Source organism: Haliotis asinina, chromosome 9, assembly GCF_037392515.1.
Source record: "Haliotis asinina isolate JCU_RB_2024 chromosome 9, JCU_Hal_asi_v2, whole genome shotgun sequence".
NCBI lineage: Eukaryota > Metazoa > Mollusca > Gastropoda > Lepetellida > Haliotidae > Haliotis > Haliotis asinina.
This window is the reverse complement of record NC_090288.1, coordinates 15,241,543-15,261,972: the sequence shown is the minus strand read 5'-3', so window position 1 is coordinate 15,261,972 and position 20,430 is coordinate 15,241,543. Positions and strand designations below refer to the sequence as shown.

General features: G+C 39.2%; 1 protein-coding gene across 3 annotated transcripts; it reads right to left on the bottom strand.

The window, feature by feature from the left end:
• Positions 1-1,055: 1,055 nt before the first annotated feature.
• LOC137296714 (uncharacterized) lies at positions 1,056-9,833 on the bottom strand. Of its 3 annotated transcripts, none has more exons than XM_067828543.1 (10): positions 9,715-9,833; positions 7,936-8,066; positions 7,279-7,557; positions 6,940-7,049; positions 6,156-6,252; positions 5,709-5,777; positions 3,972-5,325; positions 3,506-3,560; positions 3,126-3,207; positions 1,056-1,710 (listed from the first exon to the last, which is right to left on the bottom strand). In XM_067828543.1, exons 2-10 carry the CDS (start codon positions 8,056-8,058, stop codon positions 1,600-1,602), a joined length of 2,280 nt encoding a protein of 759 aa, XP_067684644.1. In that variant the 5' UTR covers positions 8,059-8,066; positions 9,715-9,833; the 3' UTR covers positions 1,056-1,599. The 3 variants fall into 3 exon arrangements, 2 of the variants coding, with proteins under 2 accessions (XP_067684644.1, XP_067684645.1); XM_067828544.1 differs by having other exon boundaries at positions 9,589-9,793; XR_010957660.1 differs by lacking the exon at positions 9,715-9,833 and having other exon boundaries at positions 3,962-5,325; positions 7,936-8,077.
• Positions 9,834-20,430: the final 10,597 nt, after the last annotated feature.

The window sequence follows — 20,430 nt, the reverse complement described above, 5'->3', positions numbered from 1 at the left end:
GAGTACCCAGTACGAGATATATCCTAGTTGTAGGACATCATATTTGTTGTATCCTAGTTGTAGGGTATGATAAAGTATGTGATAAACACAGGGTCATGTCTGGGTCAAACTGCAAAAGATATTGCGTTCACATATATGTTGTGTTTTGTCCGTGTCTGACAATTTGTGTTTGTGTTGTACGCGAATGAGAAAATGTATTTTTTGTGTGTGCCTGTGTTTGTGCGTTGCACGTGCCTGGTATCTTGTAACTTGTGTTTGTGCGTTGTACTTGTCTGGGAGCTTGTTTGTCTGTTGTATTATATTGACAACTTTATTTGCGTGCTGCACGTTTCTGACAACATGTTCTTGTATTGAGCTGTGCCATTAGGTTGGCGTCTCAAAATCACTTGGGCCGTTAATACAAACCTTGATTTCACTTACCTGACAATGGCTACACAATGTCAGCATTCTTGCAACTGGCGACACACACACCTCTCCCCCTGCCCCACGCCCCCTCCATATCCGATCCCGCCACCCCATGCGCGCTCGCACGTATATACAGCTACTGACCCACTACTCGATTAAAATAAAAAACAGGTCGTGTGTTGTTGAGCTTTGTTCCCCTAAACAAAGCCCATCATTCTGTTCAGGTGTAAAATACTGTACATAACACACCGGGGATTACGATTACACTATTGTACACACACTACAAATACAGGGCGGTGGGGTAGCCTAGTTGACGAACGTTCGTTCGTCGAGGCGAAGATCCGGGTTCGATGCACCACATGGGTACAAGTGAAGCGTGAAGCCTATTGTCTGCTGAGGCAATGCTAAAATCGGCGTAAACCCATACTTCCTCACTCAAAAATACGTAATATAATGTACAGGAATGTTTTGCCTGTTAACTTCTACATTTACGACTGGAAATATATGACATTGTGCACACGTGTGTCACATGACGGTTACTGGGTTGACGACCCATCGTGGATGGCGTGATGTTGGTTTCTTATGAGACTGCTGGCGACTGTGTTCACCAGTTCTAGATATCAATATTTTGGTCAAACAAAACAATATAATTCATATTTTAGAGAGCTGTGTATTTGATCAAATAGGATGTGCAATTTGTGCACATACACTCTGCTATAAATATCAATTTGTAGACATCGGCATATTTTGAGATATCAAAAAATCTTGAATTTCGAAATTACTGTTGTTATTTGTATCATTTAGACAGTTGCAAAGCACTGTTGGTTCCATCAAGTCTCAAACTAACATGTTCCTTACAACCATATGGATGCTAAACGAGTGATTTTCATAATGATATGAACAACCGGAATACACTTAAATGCAGAGAGATCTCGACGTATGTTCACTAGCAGCTTGCTCTCGGACATTCAAATTTCAATGTCAACGCAAATGCTCTTTGTCCTTTGCCATATGTCTTTATCGGAGGATGGAGGGTTATTAGATAGCAGGAGCGTTGGTTGAATGGAAGTTGCAAAGTTCGTTACTAATCAGTTAATTTTCTTCTTTTTTTTCGGCAAATTAACCAGTCCTTGCAGCGTTGCAGAAAGCAGTCATCTAACACGTCTTGTTTCATGATAATGCAACTTGTTGTGGTTATGAAGATCGTCTTTCACCATCGCGTTCTCGTTTCTCCTTTTCTAATCGCCACAGACGTTTGATCTTTTCACACACATCCTCGTCCTCCAACTGGTCCATGAGATGTAGCTGTTGACAAGACGGATCGTTCATGTAAGTGATATCACAAAAGAGACCTACGGCACCCACGCAGGCCATGTCACACACGCACGCGCGCACACACACACACACAGAGGGAGACGACGACAGTGACTACTGGATCTATGAGGATGAGGAAGACAGTTTCGTGGAGGAGAGGTTCATCCTGTGAGCAAGGCGCTGAGGAGAGTGGCTGCCTTCTTTAGGAGAATCTTCTCGTAGATTGCTCATCCAGTGTGCGTGCGTGCGTGCGTGCGTGCGTGCGTGCGGCACTGAATATGTAGGTGTGAGAACGTGTTTATGGAATTAGATCGGATGTAAATGAGTCTGTGTGCGAGTGTGCTTGTTTATGATAAGGTGAGAGAGAGAGAGAGAGAGAGTATGTGTGTGAGAGAGAAAGATGATGATGATGATGATGATGATGATGATGATGATGATGATGATGGTGATGATGGAAATACCACATGTTTCTTCCCATTTTATTTTTAATAGTGAATGACATATTCTGTCTTTCCAATATGACACCATGATACTTTAAGTTAGCATAAAAAAAAAAATAATTTCTACAAAAGTGCACGTGGACGTGCACCCATCTCGGATTCCGTCTCATACAGTTTATTTATATCTGGAGATAACTGCCAAACGTAAGTAGAAAAGTGATACCCAAAGATTATATGAGATAGTAATTGAAATTATATTGAAACTGAAGCTGTAGGCCGCAACGTGATTTGTTTCTAGCAGAAAGGAAACAAATTCCTACAGTTAATGAAACTGATAATTTGAAGCACAATAAATTCAAACAATGTAGCTGTAATTGGTTTCAAGTTTCAAAACATGTCGTAAATAATGTATTTGCATTAAAAATGGAACAGTTCCAGACAATGAACATGATTTAATCTTTGATTTCCTAACAGTAAACCTCATTCAATCTTGGATCAATTTCATCATAATTAATTCAAATAATGTTGTCATTATAATTGGTAGTTTCAAAAACATTACATTCAAATAATATAACTGCGTTAAAAATGGAACAGTTTCTTACAGTAAACATCACATCACCTTTGATCAATTTCACAATAATCAATTTACATAAAGTAGTCATAATTGATAGTTTTCAAACATATAATTGAATAATGTTTTTGCGTTAAAACTGGAACAGTTCCTAACAGTAAACATAAATTTTATCTTTGATCAATGTCACTATTATCAATTCATATAATGAAGTTATAAGTGATAATGTCAAAACAACTAGTGAAATAATGTATTTGTATTCCAATGGAACAGTAAATATCATTTTATCTTTGATCAATTTCACTAGAATCAATTCAGATAATGAAGTTATAATTTTGATAGTTTCAAATCATTTAGTTAAATACTGTATTTGCATTAAAAAAGGAATTCCTCACAGTAAACAAGGCTTCATCTTGGATGTTTAAGGTAGGGTACAGCGCAACAAACACCTCCCGTCCGATCGAGCGGGCGACGTCCCTGAAAAAAATCAAAGAGCTTAGAATCAGAACCTTAGATATAGTGACACTTATTTTGTAAAAATAGTCTTCATCATATATTCTGAATAAACTATGAAGTGAAATGATAGATGCAACTTTTCTATCTGGCGTTCTTGGGTCTTTACTGTGTGCATTATGCACAGTTATATGTCATACTCACGACTGTAGCTATTTGTTCATTTATCCACACATCTATATGGGGAACATAGGTCGTGTTGCTTGTTCTTTAAGACACGATGCTTGTTGTGAGTACGCTGTCGACACTGTAGAATACTTACGGCTGTAATGTTGCAATTTGGTCATTTATCCACATGTCGCGGTCCGCGTCGTTGTCTTTAGAAAATAAAATATTTAAACAATCACATACAATTGGATTGATATAAGCACCATTTCTTATAAGGAATATATTTCAAAGCATTTACAGTTAGAAACACTGAGCCCCCCAAAACACCCGGTTTGTGTAAGGATTCCTAGAAAGTAAATCCTACGAAAGCTAATGGTGCCACTTTTGAGTGGTATGATAAATTATCATTACCGAGATTATCATTATCGTTTGGTTATGCTTTCGAAATTACGATATTATCTTCAGTGTCTTTTAGCAGAGTGTGTTGTCGGAAGATACGACTAAAGCGATGGGGTGGTCACACTCATAGTGTTGATTACAGATCGCCGTCATGCAGCTAAGTGCGGCACTGAGGAGAAAACAAAATATGACCATAACAGTAAGTTCTTACGCTATATTACCAGGCTCGTAGCCACTGCCACAGCTAGCAGTGTTGTTCAATCTGTCCCCATGGTTACTGATGATGTCTGCGTTACTGCTGATGTCTGCGCATCTTCCGGTTTCTATACTTCTGTTGGTGCTGCATCCTCCTGTCTCGTATGGAGTTGGACTTTCGGGAATCTCAGTTTCCGGGTTCCTGCTGGTGCCTCTGCTCATTTCCGTGTTGGAGTGTCTGCCGTGTTCCGAAGTGTTGAAGAGACCTCCCGGCGATGAGGTGAAACTCCCAGACATCCCGAAAGAACCGATGTCCGTTTCATAACCACTGCCGGATGAACAATAAGAAAGTGATGTTGAAGGAGCGAAGGTTACAGTCTTTTTCATCTGCTGCTCGTGCTTTGCTCGTCTAGACAGTATATCCGTTTTCACAGCAACATCATGACTAGATGGTTTGGCAGAAGTTGTGCCTTCACAGGAACTGGTGCCGTTCCTATCCCTGCTTTTGACCTTCTTGTCACGTTCCGCTCGCCTAACATGTGTAAGCGTATTCAATGCAACATCAATACCTTGGTTAGATAGTTCAGCAGAAGTTGTGCCTTCACAGGAACTCGTGCCGTTCCTATCTCTGCTTTTGACCTTCTTGTCACGTTCCGCTCGCCTAACATGTGTAAGCGTATTCAATGCAACATCAACACCTTGGTTAGATAGTTCAGCAGAAGTTGTGCCTTCACAGGAATTGGTGCCGTTCCTATCTCTGCTTTTGACCTTCTTGTCACGTTCCGCTCGCCTAACATGTGTAAGCGTATTCAATGCAACATCAACACCTTGGTTAGATAGTTCAGCAGAAGTTGTGCCTTCACAGGAATTGGTGCCGTTCCTATCCCTGCTTTTGACCTTCTTGTCACGTTCCGCTCGCCTAACATGTGTAAGCGTATTCAATGCAACATCAATACCTTGGTTAGATAGTTCAGCAGAAGTGGTGCCTTCACAGGAATTGGTGCCGTTCCTATCTCTGCTTTTGACCTTCTTGTCACGTTCCGCTCGTCTAACATGTTTAAGTGTATTCAATGCAACATCAATACCTTGGCCACTTCGTTTGGTAGTAGTGTTTGCACATGAGTTGATGCAGTGCCTTCCTCTGCTCTCAAGAACAGGGGTCATATCACAGTTTTGGTGAAGACTAGATGGTGGTTCTGAGGATACTGTCGACACTGAGGAGGTAGGAGTTATTCCATCATGTGGTCTGTAACCTCTCTCTACGAGAAGTTTGAGGATCATATTTGCACCTGGACGGCAGTCAGCATCAATCATAAGCATCCTCCTGATTAAGTCCTTGAAGAAAGAACTGTATTTGACATAAGTCTCGAGATAGGAGGCCTGCAATTCATAAACAGAATCATCACCAGTGACAAGCCAGTATGCATGAAGGTGTCACAAGCATTACACAAATTTTAGATTCGTTATGCATGGAGAAGAACGCTGAAGGTTTGCTCATGTACGATGTATACATTGCATTATTTGCAAAGGTAATATTTCATTCGATTCAAAAGGTCGTTTAAGTTCCAGATATGGATGATATCCACTGATGGTGTATGCTAAGTTGTTACTCAAACAATTACAATCTGTCATGTATAACAAACGGTTAAGATATACCATTTCCTTGTTGCTTAACACCGCACTTAGAGCAGACAATCCAATAATTAACATCGGCTCAACAATTCTTCTGGTCTGCCTGGTCATATAGAAAATGTCACACTTACCAGATTTGGTTTTGGTGACCTCAGTGTTGCTATTTCAAAGGCTGTACATCCAAAACTCCAAATGTCTGTCTGGAATATATACAAACAAAAATCCGAGAAATGACACATGTCTTAAGTCCAGTGTTCACTTGACAACATTCCTTCATAATGCAGTTATCTTTTATCCGAATAACCGCCATGGTACAAGTGTGCGAAACAAATGCTATTAAAACAAGTGGTTTGGCAGCTATAGCTAAACCGTGGCCAGACCTTTCGTTCGTTTCGACTAAGGGCCGTGTTCTCTTCTGCACGTCGTGTTCACCTAATTTGGGCGTCCCCGGTGTGATTCTGGGTGAATATTGATACCACTGGTGCAAAACAATACCTTCGTCATAAAACCTGCCACTGATCTAAAGTATGAGAACTGAAGAATCACTATCGGCTTTATTTTTAATGACGGTGATATACCTTTCTGTCATATTCCTTGCCTACAACCAGTTCTGGACTCATGAAGTTGGCTGTTCCAACTATTGACCTCGCCACATCGTTGAAATGTTTCAGACCCCTGAGAGAAAGAAGGAAATAAATCCTTAAAATTACGCATGCTTAATGGTAATGAGAGTGTAGACTGAAGTCATCTGGAGTTCAACTACCGAACGTTGTAGTTCAATGTTAAACATTCAGTTACAAGTGTGAACATTCATTACATTGTGTAGGGACGTTGGGGTAGCCTAATGGTTAACGCTCGTCACGCCAAAGTCCCGGGTTAAATACCCCACATGAGAAAATTGTGCAAAAAAGCGACGTAAACCCATACTCATTAGCTTCCTGGAATTCCAACGTTGTTTTAAACTTCAAACAGTATTTGGTTTATAAGTGGACGTGATGTGATCAACATGGCGAGAGGGTTGAGTCTCCGAAGGCACCGAGATTCGCTGAGGAGAGTTACATTCCATGGGCCAAAATAGTTGGGCTTTATGTTGGAATTCATCTTGGTATTGTTTCTTGATTTGTGAGTGAGTGAGTGTGTGAATGAGTGGTGTTTAAAGCCACTTTAAATAATATTTCATCAGTGAGTTGTGTTTAAAATCTCGTCAAATGGTACTGATTTTATGATTTTCTCAGTTTCGTTGTGGAGGACAGGCTTTGAGCATTTACAACATTGATGACATCTGCGATGATGACAGGGAGAACTGAACATGTTTATGGAATTGGTGGCTCTTTGGGGATGACATGTTTTAACACTGGTTACTTTGACAATCCAAAGCCTCCGATCTTCAAAACTACTTGTTCGCTGTAGCACCACACGAGGATGTTGGACGTCTTCAGGTTCCTGTGTATGACGTTATGGCTGTGAATATGCTGCAACAGAAGATGTTCTCTATACCTAACGACCGAACCTACATTGTACAAGTCACAGTACCATTATTTTTTCACATCACCTGCCCAGACCAACACTAGAAACACAAGCATGCTTCCTTCACGTCTTCAGTCTACGCGTTCCTGTTTGAAATGAGTTAAATATTCGATAGAAATTTGGTGACAGTTTAATTGCTTGAATGTGAATTATGTATCCAGTTTCTCCACTGACCTCTAAACCGGAAGCTATCTGAGCTAGCCAACACCCGAACACTTCCTCTTCCGGCGGATGCTGGAGAGTGTTTTCCAGAAAGTGCCGGAGGTCACGACCTTGACAGTACTCCATGACGAGGTACAGTTGCCACGCCTCCTGCCGGTCTCTTTCCTCCCAGCAGTCAAGGTATTTGACGACGTGCATGTGTGCAAACTGTGACAGAGTGACCGCTTCTTTCAGAATGCATTGGGCATTTGTATCCGAGAGGTTAGACAGTGGCGACACCTTCACTGCATACTGCCAAGGCGAAAGTGGAAATTGGTTAATCATTCAACGCCAGAGTACATGTACTGGTGAAATACAGAAATGGAATCGAACCTGGATCTTTGGTGTGACGACCAAATGCTTTAATCACTAGGCTACCCTAACGCCCTGTTATGCATTTGAACCAAGCGTACTAGGATACTCGTAATCCCTCGGTGTGTTCTGTGCAGTAAATTTTACACCCGAACAGATATGCTATTTTTAGAGGAACATAGCTAACCACACATGACCCAGAGGTTCTAATTATCGAGGTTCGTTTACCTTTCGCTGTGAACAGTATTCCAGTTAGTTCAAGATGTGTGTCAGACTTACAATACTACAAAAAGTTTCATTACGTGTGCAAAGTCTTACCTGTGATTTGTTGTGACCTGCCTTGTACACATTCCCGAAGCATCCAGTTCCAAGCAGCCGTGAAGGACACACGAACTGCAAGACTGCAGTTCTTAGAGTCGGACGTTGCCCGCTAGAGGACATTCTAGGCCCTGTGGAAAGAAAGTTTAGTTTTACGCCATTTCTAAGCAACAAGCCCAGACATAGGCTGCATACATTGTATCCAAGTGGGGAATCGCACACTGGTCTATCGCGTGACAGCTGATCGCTTTAACCACCAGACTACCCCAACACCCCTGCAGAGAAATGGACTGTGTCCATGTTTACTTTCTATCATTGAATAGATTCCATAGAGACATAGACTGTGTCCATGTTTACTTTGTATCATTGAATAGATTCCATAGAGAAATAGACTGTGTCCATGTTTACATTGTATCATTCAATAGATTCCATAGAGAAATAGACTGCGTCCATGTTTACATTGTATCATTCAATACTCTCCATAGAGAAATGGACTGCATCCATGTTTACTTTGTATCATTCAACACACTCCATTGAGAAATAGACTGTATCCATTTTTATTCTGTATCATTCAATACACTCCATAGAGAAATAGACTGTGTCCATGTTTACTTTGTATCATTCAAAAGACTCCATAGAGAAATAGACTGTGTCCATGCTTATTCTGTATCATTCAATAGACTCCATAGAGAAATAGACTGTATCCATGTTCACTTTGTATCATTCAATACACTCCATAGAGAAATAGACTGTATCCATGTTTACTGTGTGTCATTCAATAGGCTCCATAGAGAAACAGACTCTGTCCACGTTTACTTTGTATCATTCAATAGACCCCATAGAGAAACAGGCTGTGTCCATGTTTCATTTGTATCATTCAATACACTCCATAGAGAAATAGACTGTGTCCATGCTTATTCTGTATCATTCAATAGATTCCATAGAGAAATAGACTGTGTCCATTTTTATTCTGTATCATTCAATAGACTCCATAGAGTAATAGACTGTATCCATGTTCACTTTGTATCATTCAATACACTCCATAGAGAAATAGACTGTACCCATGTTCACTTTGTATCATTCAATAGACTCCATTGAGAAATAGACTGTATCCATGTTTACTGTGTGTCATTCAATAGGCTCCATAGAGAAACAGACTCTGTCCACGTTTACTTTGTATCATTCAATAGACCCCATAGAGAAACAGGCTGTGTCCATGTTTCATTTGTATCATTCAATACACTTCATAGAGAAACAGACGGTGTCCATGTTCACTTTGTATCATTTGATAGCATGTGACCCGCCACCTCAATATGGCTTGTTAACCAACCAGCCTTGTTGTTCCATACAACTTTGATGATACATTACGGTAAAATAAAACCCAGCATGTAACGGTTCACGGATACAAGCAACATATCCCTTCTCCTTGTGTACACAAAACAAACAAGAACAATGTAGGTGAGGTAGTTTACCGACTGAACAACCAAGTGGTCTTAAAAATGCAGAAATCGATATCCATGTGTCAACAGATATCTTGAAGAAACCAACTGCAGTATGCTCAAAAATGATATGAAGTAGAATTAGAGTAAATACATACTGGTGTTATTGCGACACAGTCCTTTTGAACCCAAGCTACTCAAAAACAACCATTACCTAGGAATGGGGTGCCGTGCAGAATCCAAGCGTTCACGAGTTAAAGCTAATAATTGTTTTCCCATGGGTGTCTCTGTCACTTTCAACATATTATCTGATCAAGCTGACCAATCCTCTAGCGTTTACCTGTCCGTTGGAATCACATACATTCTTCTCAGAAATACTCCTCAAATACTCCTCACAGTTATGAGGAAGCCTGCAGGGTGTACAAGTATATTACGCAGTGACCCTCGCGCTTCAATATTAAAAAATAACAGTGGCACAATGCCAACGTCTTTGTCACGTATGAACGTCAAAGTCGTAGCTCTGACAATTTTTTACCCACGCGGGTCTACTTAAATAGTATTATGAAACATGTGGTCATAGATTACGCGTCAACTCGCAAGTGGAAGCATAAGTTCACCTAGAAATCTACTCACAAAAGAATTCGACACGTGAAGATGTGGGTCAGTAACCCATGCTTGTCGTAAGAGGTGACCAACGGGATCGGGTGGTCAGACTTATTGACTTGGTTGCCACAAGTCATTGGTTCCCAAATGCGCAGATAGATGTTCATGATGCTGATCACTGGATTATCTGGTCCAGACTTGATTATTTACAGACCGTCGTCATATAACTGAAATATTGAGTGCGGCATAAAACAACAATCAACAAGGGATGATATAGATTAATAATTTTATTGTAGAAATATTTTGCATAAAAGGGGGAATAATAAACGCTAAAGCAACAGATGCTGACAACAAACAAAAAATTATATCCATGTCAGGTCAGCATGGGAAATTTGAGTGCACTGATATCATAAACCTGTATACACCGCATACGACCCCGAAGCTTTGAATTGGTTTATTGTTACGTGTTGGCATTCCGACTGAAATTTAAACAGTAAGTTATCCAAGGAAGATGACGAAATTTCATTAGCATCACAATATCAGTATGCTTCACTCTGAAGTCATTTGGAATCCAGGGCTCAACAAAATCTAAACATATATCTATATTATTTATACACTGTCGTTATATTCAGCAAGTATTTTTTGTGTAGGAACATTTGTATGCAACATGTAATACCAAATGTAATATCTGTCTACATTTTTTAACAATGGTTGCAAGTTAACAGTTTCTCGACATGGGTGTCAGTGTATACCACCCATGAAAAGTTTAGACTCATTCGTGTAAATACAGCCTCTTACTTCAGTCAACTGTTGTAAACTAGGTTTTTGCAAAATATTCCATTCTGTCTGAAGGTACTGTTTACATGTGGGCTGATGGTTTGGAAAAAAAAGCTTAACATTGAAAGGATCATTGTCATGAGTTCAGCAAATGATGAACATCAGTGAAACTTGGCAAATTCTTAACAAAAGTGTACACCAAAATGTAGCTGTTCACGTGCATGATATTTGCACATGCCTTTCAGCAATTTGATGTATGATCTTCGTTTAATTCATCTACATAAAGTTTCCAGTTGGTTTCCCCAAGTTAGGGGAGAAATTCATTTTCGATGTATATATATGACACATGACATTTAGTGAGTGTTTTGAATGATGCTGAACTTTTGATGAGTAGTAGTAGTAAACTAGCTGTAGGGTTAGAATTAACCGAAGCCATACAACGTGCATGAGCACTCATGCAAACATCATTGGTTGACACCCTGGATGACCGAACGACATGTCTGTCCTTTCCGAGTTCTGGGTGCTCAGATAGCCGAGTAGTTAAAATCGTCACTTGGAGGAGCCGGGTTCGATTCTCCACGTGGTTGCGATGTGTGAAGCCTATTTCTGTTGTAGTAGAATATTGCTAAAAGCAGTGTAAAACATTGCTTACTGTCATTTAGTGCAATTCTGACCATAGTTCTATTGAGAAAACGTTCAGTTTTTTTAGAATCATGTAATTCTGCATGTGGTTTTAAGGTATTGTCACGGGCATTGTGTCGTATGTCGGTTTATCGAAAGAACAGTGACGTCGAATAATTCGTTAGGCGCGTTTTAGTCTCAAACATTTTACGATTTACTCATCTCGATGTGTATCGTTGAAACCATTTAAATAAATTTATAACAATATTGTAATAACTGTTACTTACATTTCTGTAACAAAACATAAAATAGATATAATCCATCCTATATACCTTTATGATACCTCTCACCAATATCGACAAAGCTGCATGCCAAGGCAACAACGTAAGACAACCAACCGACCAATCAACTAACCAAACGACCAACTGACCAACCGACCGACCAGTCACGCAAAAGGAACGTCTTTGCATTCTTTGTTGTATGTTATGTAAGAGAAATAGCCACATAATACTGAGCAATGCCCAAAAAATGTACAAATATTTTCGTTTCTTTTGGTACAGGTTGTTTTTATGCATTTTAAAGTAATGTCAAATAAATTAACTTGATGTCTAATTAAGATGCACGGTAAAATCTTTTCTTGCATATCAAAGCTATTCTTTGCAGAGAAAAGATTCTGTTTAACAGATCCAGATTTTTAATACTATGAAGGAAATTGAGATGGGTGAAATATATATTTATACGTCATGAGTGACAACTTCATCTTGTAACCCACACAAAGACGGTATAAAATTGAATATAAAAATTTACTATTCTTGTTCTCTTATTACTTACTCATTGTGGATTTCTTTCACCCGCCTCATTTAACACGAAAGTACTGCTAGAGTTTTATCATTATGATGATGATGTTAATTTTCAATACTCGTTGTTTTTGCCTTCACTGGTAAATATTTTAACTATGTTTAGCCACAAAGGTCTGAAGAGTAGTCTCCCTTGTCCCCCAAAACATCAGTGATACTCTTTTTGCCATGAAGTGTGCAGCACAGAAACAAGACTAAGTAAACGTTTGTGTGGGGTATGTTCGTAGCGGTGTATAACTGACTGTATTCCATGTCATATAACGGTAATAGAAAAGTCTTAGACAATGTTAGCTTGTGGCAGTAATGCTACTTATTATCACTGCATCATTCCGCCTGCTCAAATGTAATAGACATATGCAACCTCGTTTGTAACCAACTCGTGTTATTCTGGCACAAAACGGATGGCGCCCCTCTCGAATGATTTGGTGTAGGAGCATCTGAATTATTTCAACCAGGAACTACATGTCACAAACCGAAAGTAGACCTTGTGGATAATCAGCACATATTGACACAAACGAAAACAAAACCTTTTAGGCTACATACATTTATTATGATAAAGCCTCCTTTTGGATTGTTCTTGAAGGAGAGGCACTCTTCAAAAGAGAAGAATAACAATCAATGTAAGAATAAATATGCAAAAGCTTTCATATAGCAAGGCTAACAATTATAAAGAGTCCACACAAGGTTCCACAAACACAGGAAAAGTGTTCAAAGTCACTGAGTTTCCATAAGCACAAGGATAGAAACTGGCCCATAAACAAAGAAACAGTTCACAAGCGTGTAGATGCACACATGATATGTTGTCACCTTCCAGAACCACGGAAGCTACTACTTGAGTTATAAAATCAGAGTAATTCCTCTTAAGCCTGAAATAAATAACAAAATACCTACTCGCTAGTCATGTGATAACCCAACAATATGCCATATCAATACATCTAAGATAATAAACTTCTTAAAATAATGTCCATGACGCAACTCAAGACTTGTACGAGAAAAAACATTACAACAAAACAATTATTCTTATACCTTCACCATCAATTGACAAATTACTCATTTAACTTCCTTTAAAGAAACAAAAGCATACTCAGAAAAAGGCCTTTTCCTAAGGATTCCCCTTGATAGTGAAATTCAACTGTGATTAACTTAAAGTATTCTGACCTTAAATAGCAGTTGGAAAGCTAAATGCATGTTTTCCACAGGGATGAAAAGATGTGTTTGGGAGATATGTTCCCACCTTAAGGATGATGACCGCCCCTACCAAAATACATCCCAAAATACATAAAAGGGCATGAAATGTGACACTACACCTCTATTCCTGTTTGATTCCTGTGGTAGTCAGTGTGGCCAAAGTACTTATATATTGTATTGCTGTTTTTGTTTTTGCTTATTTTCTTCAAAGAATTAAACCTCCTTGATACTTCTGAAAGGAAGCGAAAAACGTACTAGTAAGAGACTGAATCTGACGTAATTATTCCCACATGTGTCACCTTATATCTCCAATTATATCTCCGAAAAGAGTATAATAATTACAAACTGGATTTGCTGTACTGAATATGCAAACATTTAAAAAAACAAATGTGAAAACCCCTCAAAAGCACGCTACTTTGAATTCCAAAGCAGAAACTCCAAAATGACTTTAAAATATTTCTCACAGAACATTTTTGTAGCATTGCTGTGATACCCCATGTGGAATTTTAACTAAATTTGCTGAAAAATATATGAATGACCCAATACAAGTCAGACTGAAATATTCCCAAAGATGTGAAATATATGCCCAGTGTTAAAGATTACAGTTGGTTAGTTATACAGGCATAAAGTTATTGCTTTGTCTTTCAAGATTACATTTGCTAAACCTGTTGGAAGCGCACGTATAATCGCCAGAACAAACCCGCAAAGTTGTCAGAAAAACACTCGGCTGGACCTGTGAGAGCCTTTATGTCAACAAACACACGCGTGAGTGTATTTGGAACTCTCGACGCAAATCGCATGATTCATATTAAACATAATTTTGTTAGCTACCTTCTTAGTAGGACGATACATATTTTTTTCAGGATTTTTTAAACAATAACATTATGCCATAAACGATTATTTTTATCAAAGCACCGCATCCATTACGCGCGGTCTGATAGATTTGTCTAATTTTTGTACACAGCATGCATCGAGTTCTTGGACGAGTACTCTTGGAGGTTACGGAAACGGGCGACCGATGACGAATGATGCAGTCTGTCAATCAACCTGACGCATGCGCCAATTTGAGCAAATGAGAAGGTCGAGTGCTCAGGTAAGTTTTTCATTCGTCACTACTTGTGTGATTCTGGCAAACCGAATCCTGTATGTCACGGACAGAGACGAATAGTTGCGAATGGTGATTTTTCCAAGACTTACTTCCAGGGTCAGACGATGTCTTCGAGTTATGCCATTCTCACTCGCGATATCTATGTCCAACTGCTAGCATTTGATGTGTGTCTTTAACTATACCAATGCGGTCGGAACAACAGATTTGATCGGACCAAAGAGTGAGCCATGCCTATCGTTCTGTCGCGATACATTTTCAGGGCGATATAGCGATGACCCCAGTGGGACACCATACGGAAGAATGTTTGAGTTTCATTTTCCTTGTATCAATGTTTTAAGAGAGAATAGTGAAAAAACAACCTGATATGGTGACAGTGACTGCAAGATGTTTGAAATATCGCTAATGCTTCTGTATAACCAGGGGCAGATACAGCTGTTTGAGAAAAAAATGGAGGGAATGCAAAGCATTGAAAAACGAATGCACATTACATTTTTACCCGAGTTTCAGTGGTCATTTTACAAACTTTTAGGACAAAGCGGAAGAGGGTGGGGAGTGTGCGCGTGCGTGTGTGTGTGCGTGCGTGCGTGCGTGCGGTGTGTGGTGGGGTGTGGTGCGGTGGTAGTAGTGGGGAGGGTGTAATGCCCGCGTCACCCCTCACCAACTACTTCAAACCTGCCTACGTACCCTTTAATGATATATGAGATGCAACAGTTTTGGGAGTTTTTTATCATTATTTATCATATTTTTAACAGGCATACATTATAGGATCCTACAAGCAGGCGGCTAAGGTGCGATTCATCTGATTAAGATAACATGTAAAACATGTACACAGAATTAAAGATTGATATACATCTGTCCTAACAACACATGTAACGTTGACCAGAATTGAGAAGACATTTGTTCAGTACCATTTGATAAATGGAGATATTTGGTAGCATCATAATGTTTAATAATTTCCCTTTCAATAAAATGTATATCCAGGTTTCCAGGCGCACATTTGAATATATTTTGTCTGACTAGAAGAATGATTGCATTTACACGATTATCATTTTCACCTTCAATTCCAAACAAAACCTAGGCCTATTCCAACGTAGAGTTCATAGATAGTTGAACAGCATGAAGCCTTTTGTAACTTCGATCCATATTTTCTTTGCATGCTCACAATTCCAAAAGAAGTGGTCATAGTTTCTGTATCTGTTTGACCAAAGGAGCAAAGAGGTGATTCTATGTATTTTATTTTACAAGAAAAGATTTTGTGGGTAAATTGTTTTGGATAATTCTATATTGCAGTCACCTGTGTTTGGAACTTTTAGTATAATAATTATTTATTCGGGATAATGTTGCAAATCATCCGTTCTTTGTCAGTGAAGTGTCTGTTTACAATACGTTCCCATGTGGAATAACATGGTAGCGCTATGGAGGAAGAATTCAAAAGAGATTTATATAAAAGTTCATTTCCCCCAGAATCATTTAATGTTTGGAAATTAAATGGAAAGTGGGATTTTGCAGCGGTTCTGAAAATTCGTAAATGTTATGTTTGTGTGCATATGGCCTTACCCCTGCTTTGATTCCTTCAAAGGTTAGAAAAATGTTTTTTATTTGATACTTTTTGAAAATTCCTCATGTATAATATCATTACCAAACCTACACCTTCAGTCTTCCAGTTTTCTTACATTATCGGTTTGCCACTAATAGTTTTTGTTGGAGTTATCCAAGATAGTTTGACTTTTAATTTGGTTTTCTGATAACAGTTTTGATTCCGATAACTGTTTTCTGATAATACTTTTGAAGAAAGACTTCCCATACAGTAGAAACATGTTTGCAACATCTGTTTGGTTAAATTAGGAATACACATTTCTTTCATTTGCTTTGAATTACCAGACCATATGGAATATGATGTAGGTATTTTGTTTCGAAGAATATAGTCCCGTTTATTACCTGAAGTAGTAAATTTATTTATCCATTTAAGTTTTTGAGCATAAATTACGTTTTATACATCTTGTACCTTGATCCCATCATGTTCTGGGTTTAAAGTGGTTATGTTTATTTTTACATTATCCGGCTTATTATACCATATGAATCTGAAACATGCGTTTTGTAATATCGGAAGTAGTGGTCTTGGTGGATTGAGAGTAGATTATTGAAAGTGAAAGTATCAGGGATTTTAAAATTGTAGTATTTCTCACCCAAAAGAGATAAGGGACATGTTGACCAAATATTCATTTCTTTTCGAATATTGCATTTTTGTCCCTATAATTATCTTCAATCATGGTTTCAAGATCAATATTAAACTTAATTCCCAGAAGACTAAAATCTGTTTGAGACCAATCAAAGTTGTATTCTTTACCATAGTTTGTAACATGATCTCTTTTTTGAACCAGTGCAAATACGTTTTGGCTTCTCAACGTTCACCTTTAAACCAGAAAATATTTGCAAGACATTCCGTACTGCATAGAGGCATGTTTCGGATAAATCTAGCGTAGTAGTAGCTTGTTATCAGAAAAACTGCGACAGAATATATTCTATGTAACCGATTCTAAGGCCTTTAATTTTAGCAACATTTGATACGGGGTGATTTCCATATTGTAGATTTCGCCTTGCAACTGCACATATAGTAATTCATGTAGCCTACTGCCTTATCACCCACATGTATATGAATGTATACTGCATTCAATATTATTATCATTGCATGCCCAGCTAATATCATCGAGGAGTACATTTGTCGACGATTCCGCAGTTTCTTTAATGGTCTGACGAGAAAGTTTTTAGAAATTCTCTGTTCTGTGTTATCAATAGTGACACCTTCGTTTGTTAACTTCTTCTGAGTTTGACCTCGTACAAGAACGCCTCAGATTTTCTCGTGTTACAAACAGGAACGTCTCAACGCCCCCTGGTTGCGGAATTTATGTGCACACGTAATGAGGACGCTGTCAAAAGCTCCCGACGTAAACTCAAAGGCGAGCCATTTTCATGTAGGGAGCAACTCCCAGAACGTAGTCTTAATGTCCCGGGAAGCAAGTTGTCAGAATCTCTGAGTGTTTATATCGGTTGACAAACTGTAAGGAGAAAACGTCCTCCAAAAATGTTGCCTGAACCACCCCTTACTAAACCTAACAACTACGCTATGATAACCACAGCGAAAACGAGGCTCGAGTAGAAATAACATACGACGCCATATGCAAGTGAGAGTGCAACCTGTATACCGATGTAAACTGGATTGTACACATCAAAGACTTGAAGGAAGGACCTACTGAGACTGTTTCTGGCAATGGATATACTGATCGTCCTCTCAGATGGCTAATGGTCATGTCAGTTTTTGTACATCTTCTACAGCAAGAACTGTGAATGAATGTCATGGTTGTGAACAGTATCTGGGCTATAGTATTCTCAGAAAATAAACCTGTGAGTACACCTACATTGTCAGACGTTAAAACCTATCCTTGCCTGTATCACAGAACCAGCTTGTAACAACGGTGCTTATTACCCACGTGGTACGTCGTAATGGGGTTTCATAACAAGCTGTTGTGACATATATGTGCCATAATACCTCTCAGTGAATTGAATGGCTAAAACGTGAACTTTGACATTACCGGTACAACTTTCATCACTCATTCCATTCATGATTTTCTTCCAGAATTTTTCACACCTTCTGAGAGCATGTAAAAGAAAAACACTTGTATGGAATTAGATATAATTTATTTAATTTAGTGTGGTTGCAAGCATTATTTTCAATCCTATAACAACTCACGTTTCTGTAATAAAAACGAAAATAAAATAATTAATAAGTAAACCAATACGTCTGGACAATAGTATTCTTAGCAAAATTAAACCTGTGAGTACGCTTACATTGTCACTATCATTCTCTGTATCACAGAACCAGCTAGTAATAACGGTGCATATAAATCTCGTGAAATGTAACTATAACACAGTAGAATGGGCGAGTAGCGGTTTGTCATCCCGAGAGAAACTGGGGAAGTTAAAAAGGTTAAAAAGGTGCAATTCAATAAGGCTAAATAGAAAAAGCTTCTCGAGCATCGACGGGCTTCTTATATTTGTGCGCGTAACAGTTTTTTAGTGCTATTAAAAAATAATAATTTTGATTTGGCCGCATTACGATCGTCAGTTTGACTGAGCGTCTGTAAGAACGAATGTGACTGAATCAGCAACTCATTAGCAGGTGCTAAACATTCCAAAATGTATATCTGACAGTAAAAAAATAAAAATGTGTTCCTTCCTTGTCACAGGTTTCGATCAAAACTTAAAAAAGGTCCTACTGATCTCGTCAATTTTGGGATAACATGTGCCCGAGAAACATGCATTTTGTATGCAGCCTAAGCGTATTAACTATAAATTATATTTCTTTTCACTGAGTGCGTTTGGACTACTTACTCACATTATTTGATTATAAAACCAACGACACCCAAAATACGAAAAGGGATGAAGTTGGAAATAAGTGATTATGAATTGTCTTTATCAAACAGGACTGGGGTGGGTAGACGTTCAAATGGCGTTGGTCTGTCGGGGTACGTCAGGAGCGGGCTTCACACACAGTACCCATGTGGAAAGTCGAACCCAGTACTTTGGCGGGACGAACTAACGTTTAATCACTCGACTACCCTACCGCCTCCATTAAGACGGCTCCAGATGTGTACAGATATAAGCAGGAATAAGGAAAAATAGCCATAGGAAAAAAAGTCTTGTCATTCCAGTTCATTTCCTTCCTGTAGTTCAGTTGATGTGTAGTACACGTTGTAGTTCAGCTGTAAACATCTGGGAGGAAGTGTCCTTAGTTAGTGAACTTGCTCAGAACCCCATTCATCTTTTGAGAACAAATGTTTCAACAAACATGTTTTGAACATTTAAACCCCCACATTACGCCGCTCGGTCCACTCCTGGGTGACAAGGTCTTATGTATTGTTCAGAGAACTACAGATCTGAAACATTTTATAGACATCAGTGCAGTGTAGACAGATCTTCATTCAGGCAACAAGTACATTCATATCTAAAAGATAAAATCAACATTCACATAAGCTCTTTCCTATATGAACATGGCGAATTCTTCTCTGGATCGACATTGCATAGATACTGGTATTAGGTGTGTGTCAAATGTAATTTGCATCGTGGAAAGCTTTTGTCCAGCCCTTTAAACTGATTCACAATTTATCATTTCGATGAGTGATCATGACGCCACCAGCTGTGACGCTTTACCACTATCTTCCGCTTGGACACTTCGTCTGGTAATGTCGTGGGCGACCGAGGTTGCCTCCCGCAGACTGGCCACGTTGTTTGGCGGCTCGGGTGGTGCATCCAGTACAGCAGGCAGGGGTACTTCACTTTCTATACACTGTATCGGCACAGCATGGGATGCCATCTGAAACTGGCAGACAGACAGATATTTTATATACGGCTGACCGCTGTACAACATTAAAAGTATATGTAGGTCTCATTAATTTAGGTAAACCTCCTGATCTCTGTCCATCTATGATGCTAATCGTTAGATGCTGAGAGACTCTGAAATATTGCGTTGTCGCCAATCATGGATTTTCGATGCTATGGTGGTTGTTGATGGCCAGTTACGTGATGGATTGTTCACATCGTGCTCAGAAAGGGTTGAGGTTAGGTCATGAAGATCTCGGGGACAAGCTTTGAAGAGACAGCACTGGATACATTCCCTTTCCTAACACTCTAGATCTGCTGGTACAAGAAGGTGGAAGACCTTCACCATCCTAGATCCCAACCATGACACTCCTCACCAACCATCTCAACAGGCAGCACATGCGCATCCATTTCATGAAGGAGATAGAAAACCGACAGAATCTGCCATTCCTTCATTTGTCCTTGCAGAACTCCCGCAACAACATCGGCATTTCCGTCTACAGAAACCCACCCACACTGACCAGTA

Excerpts from the sequence above, each read along its gene's own strand:
- LOC137296714 (XM_067828543.1), bottom strand. The coding sequence starts at position 8,058 with ATGTCCTCTAGCGGGCAACGTCCGACTCTAAGAACTGCAGTCTTGCAG. Across the intron at positions 5,778-6,155 it reads GCAAGGAATATGACAGAAAG|ACAGACATTTGGAGTTTTGG; the intron begins GTATATCACCGT and ends TATATATTCCAG. Across the intron at positions 3,561-3,971 it reads TGGCAGTGGCTACGAGCCTG|ACAACGACGCGGACCGCGAC; the intron begins GTAATATAGCGT and ends TATTTTCTAAAG.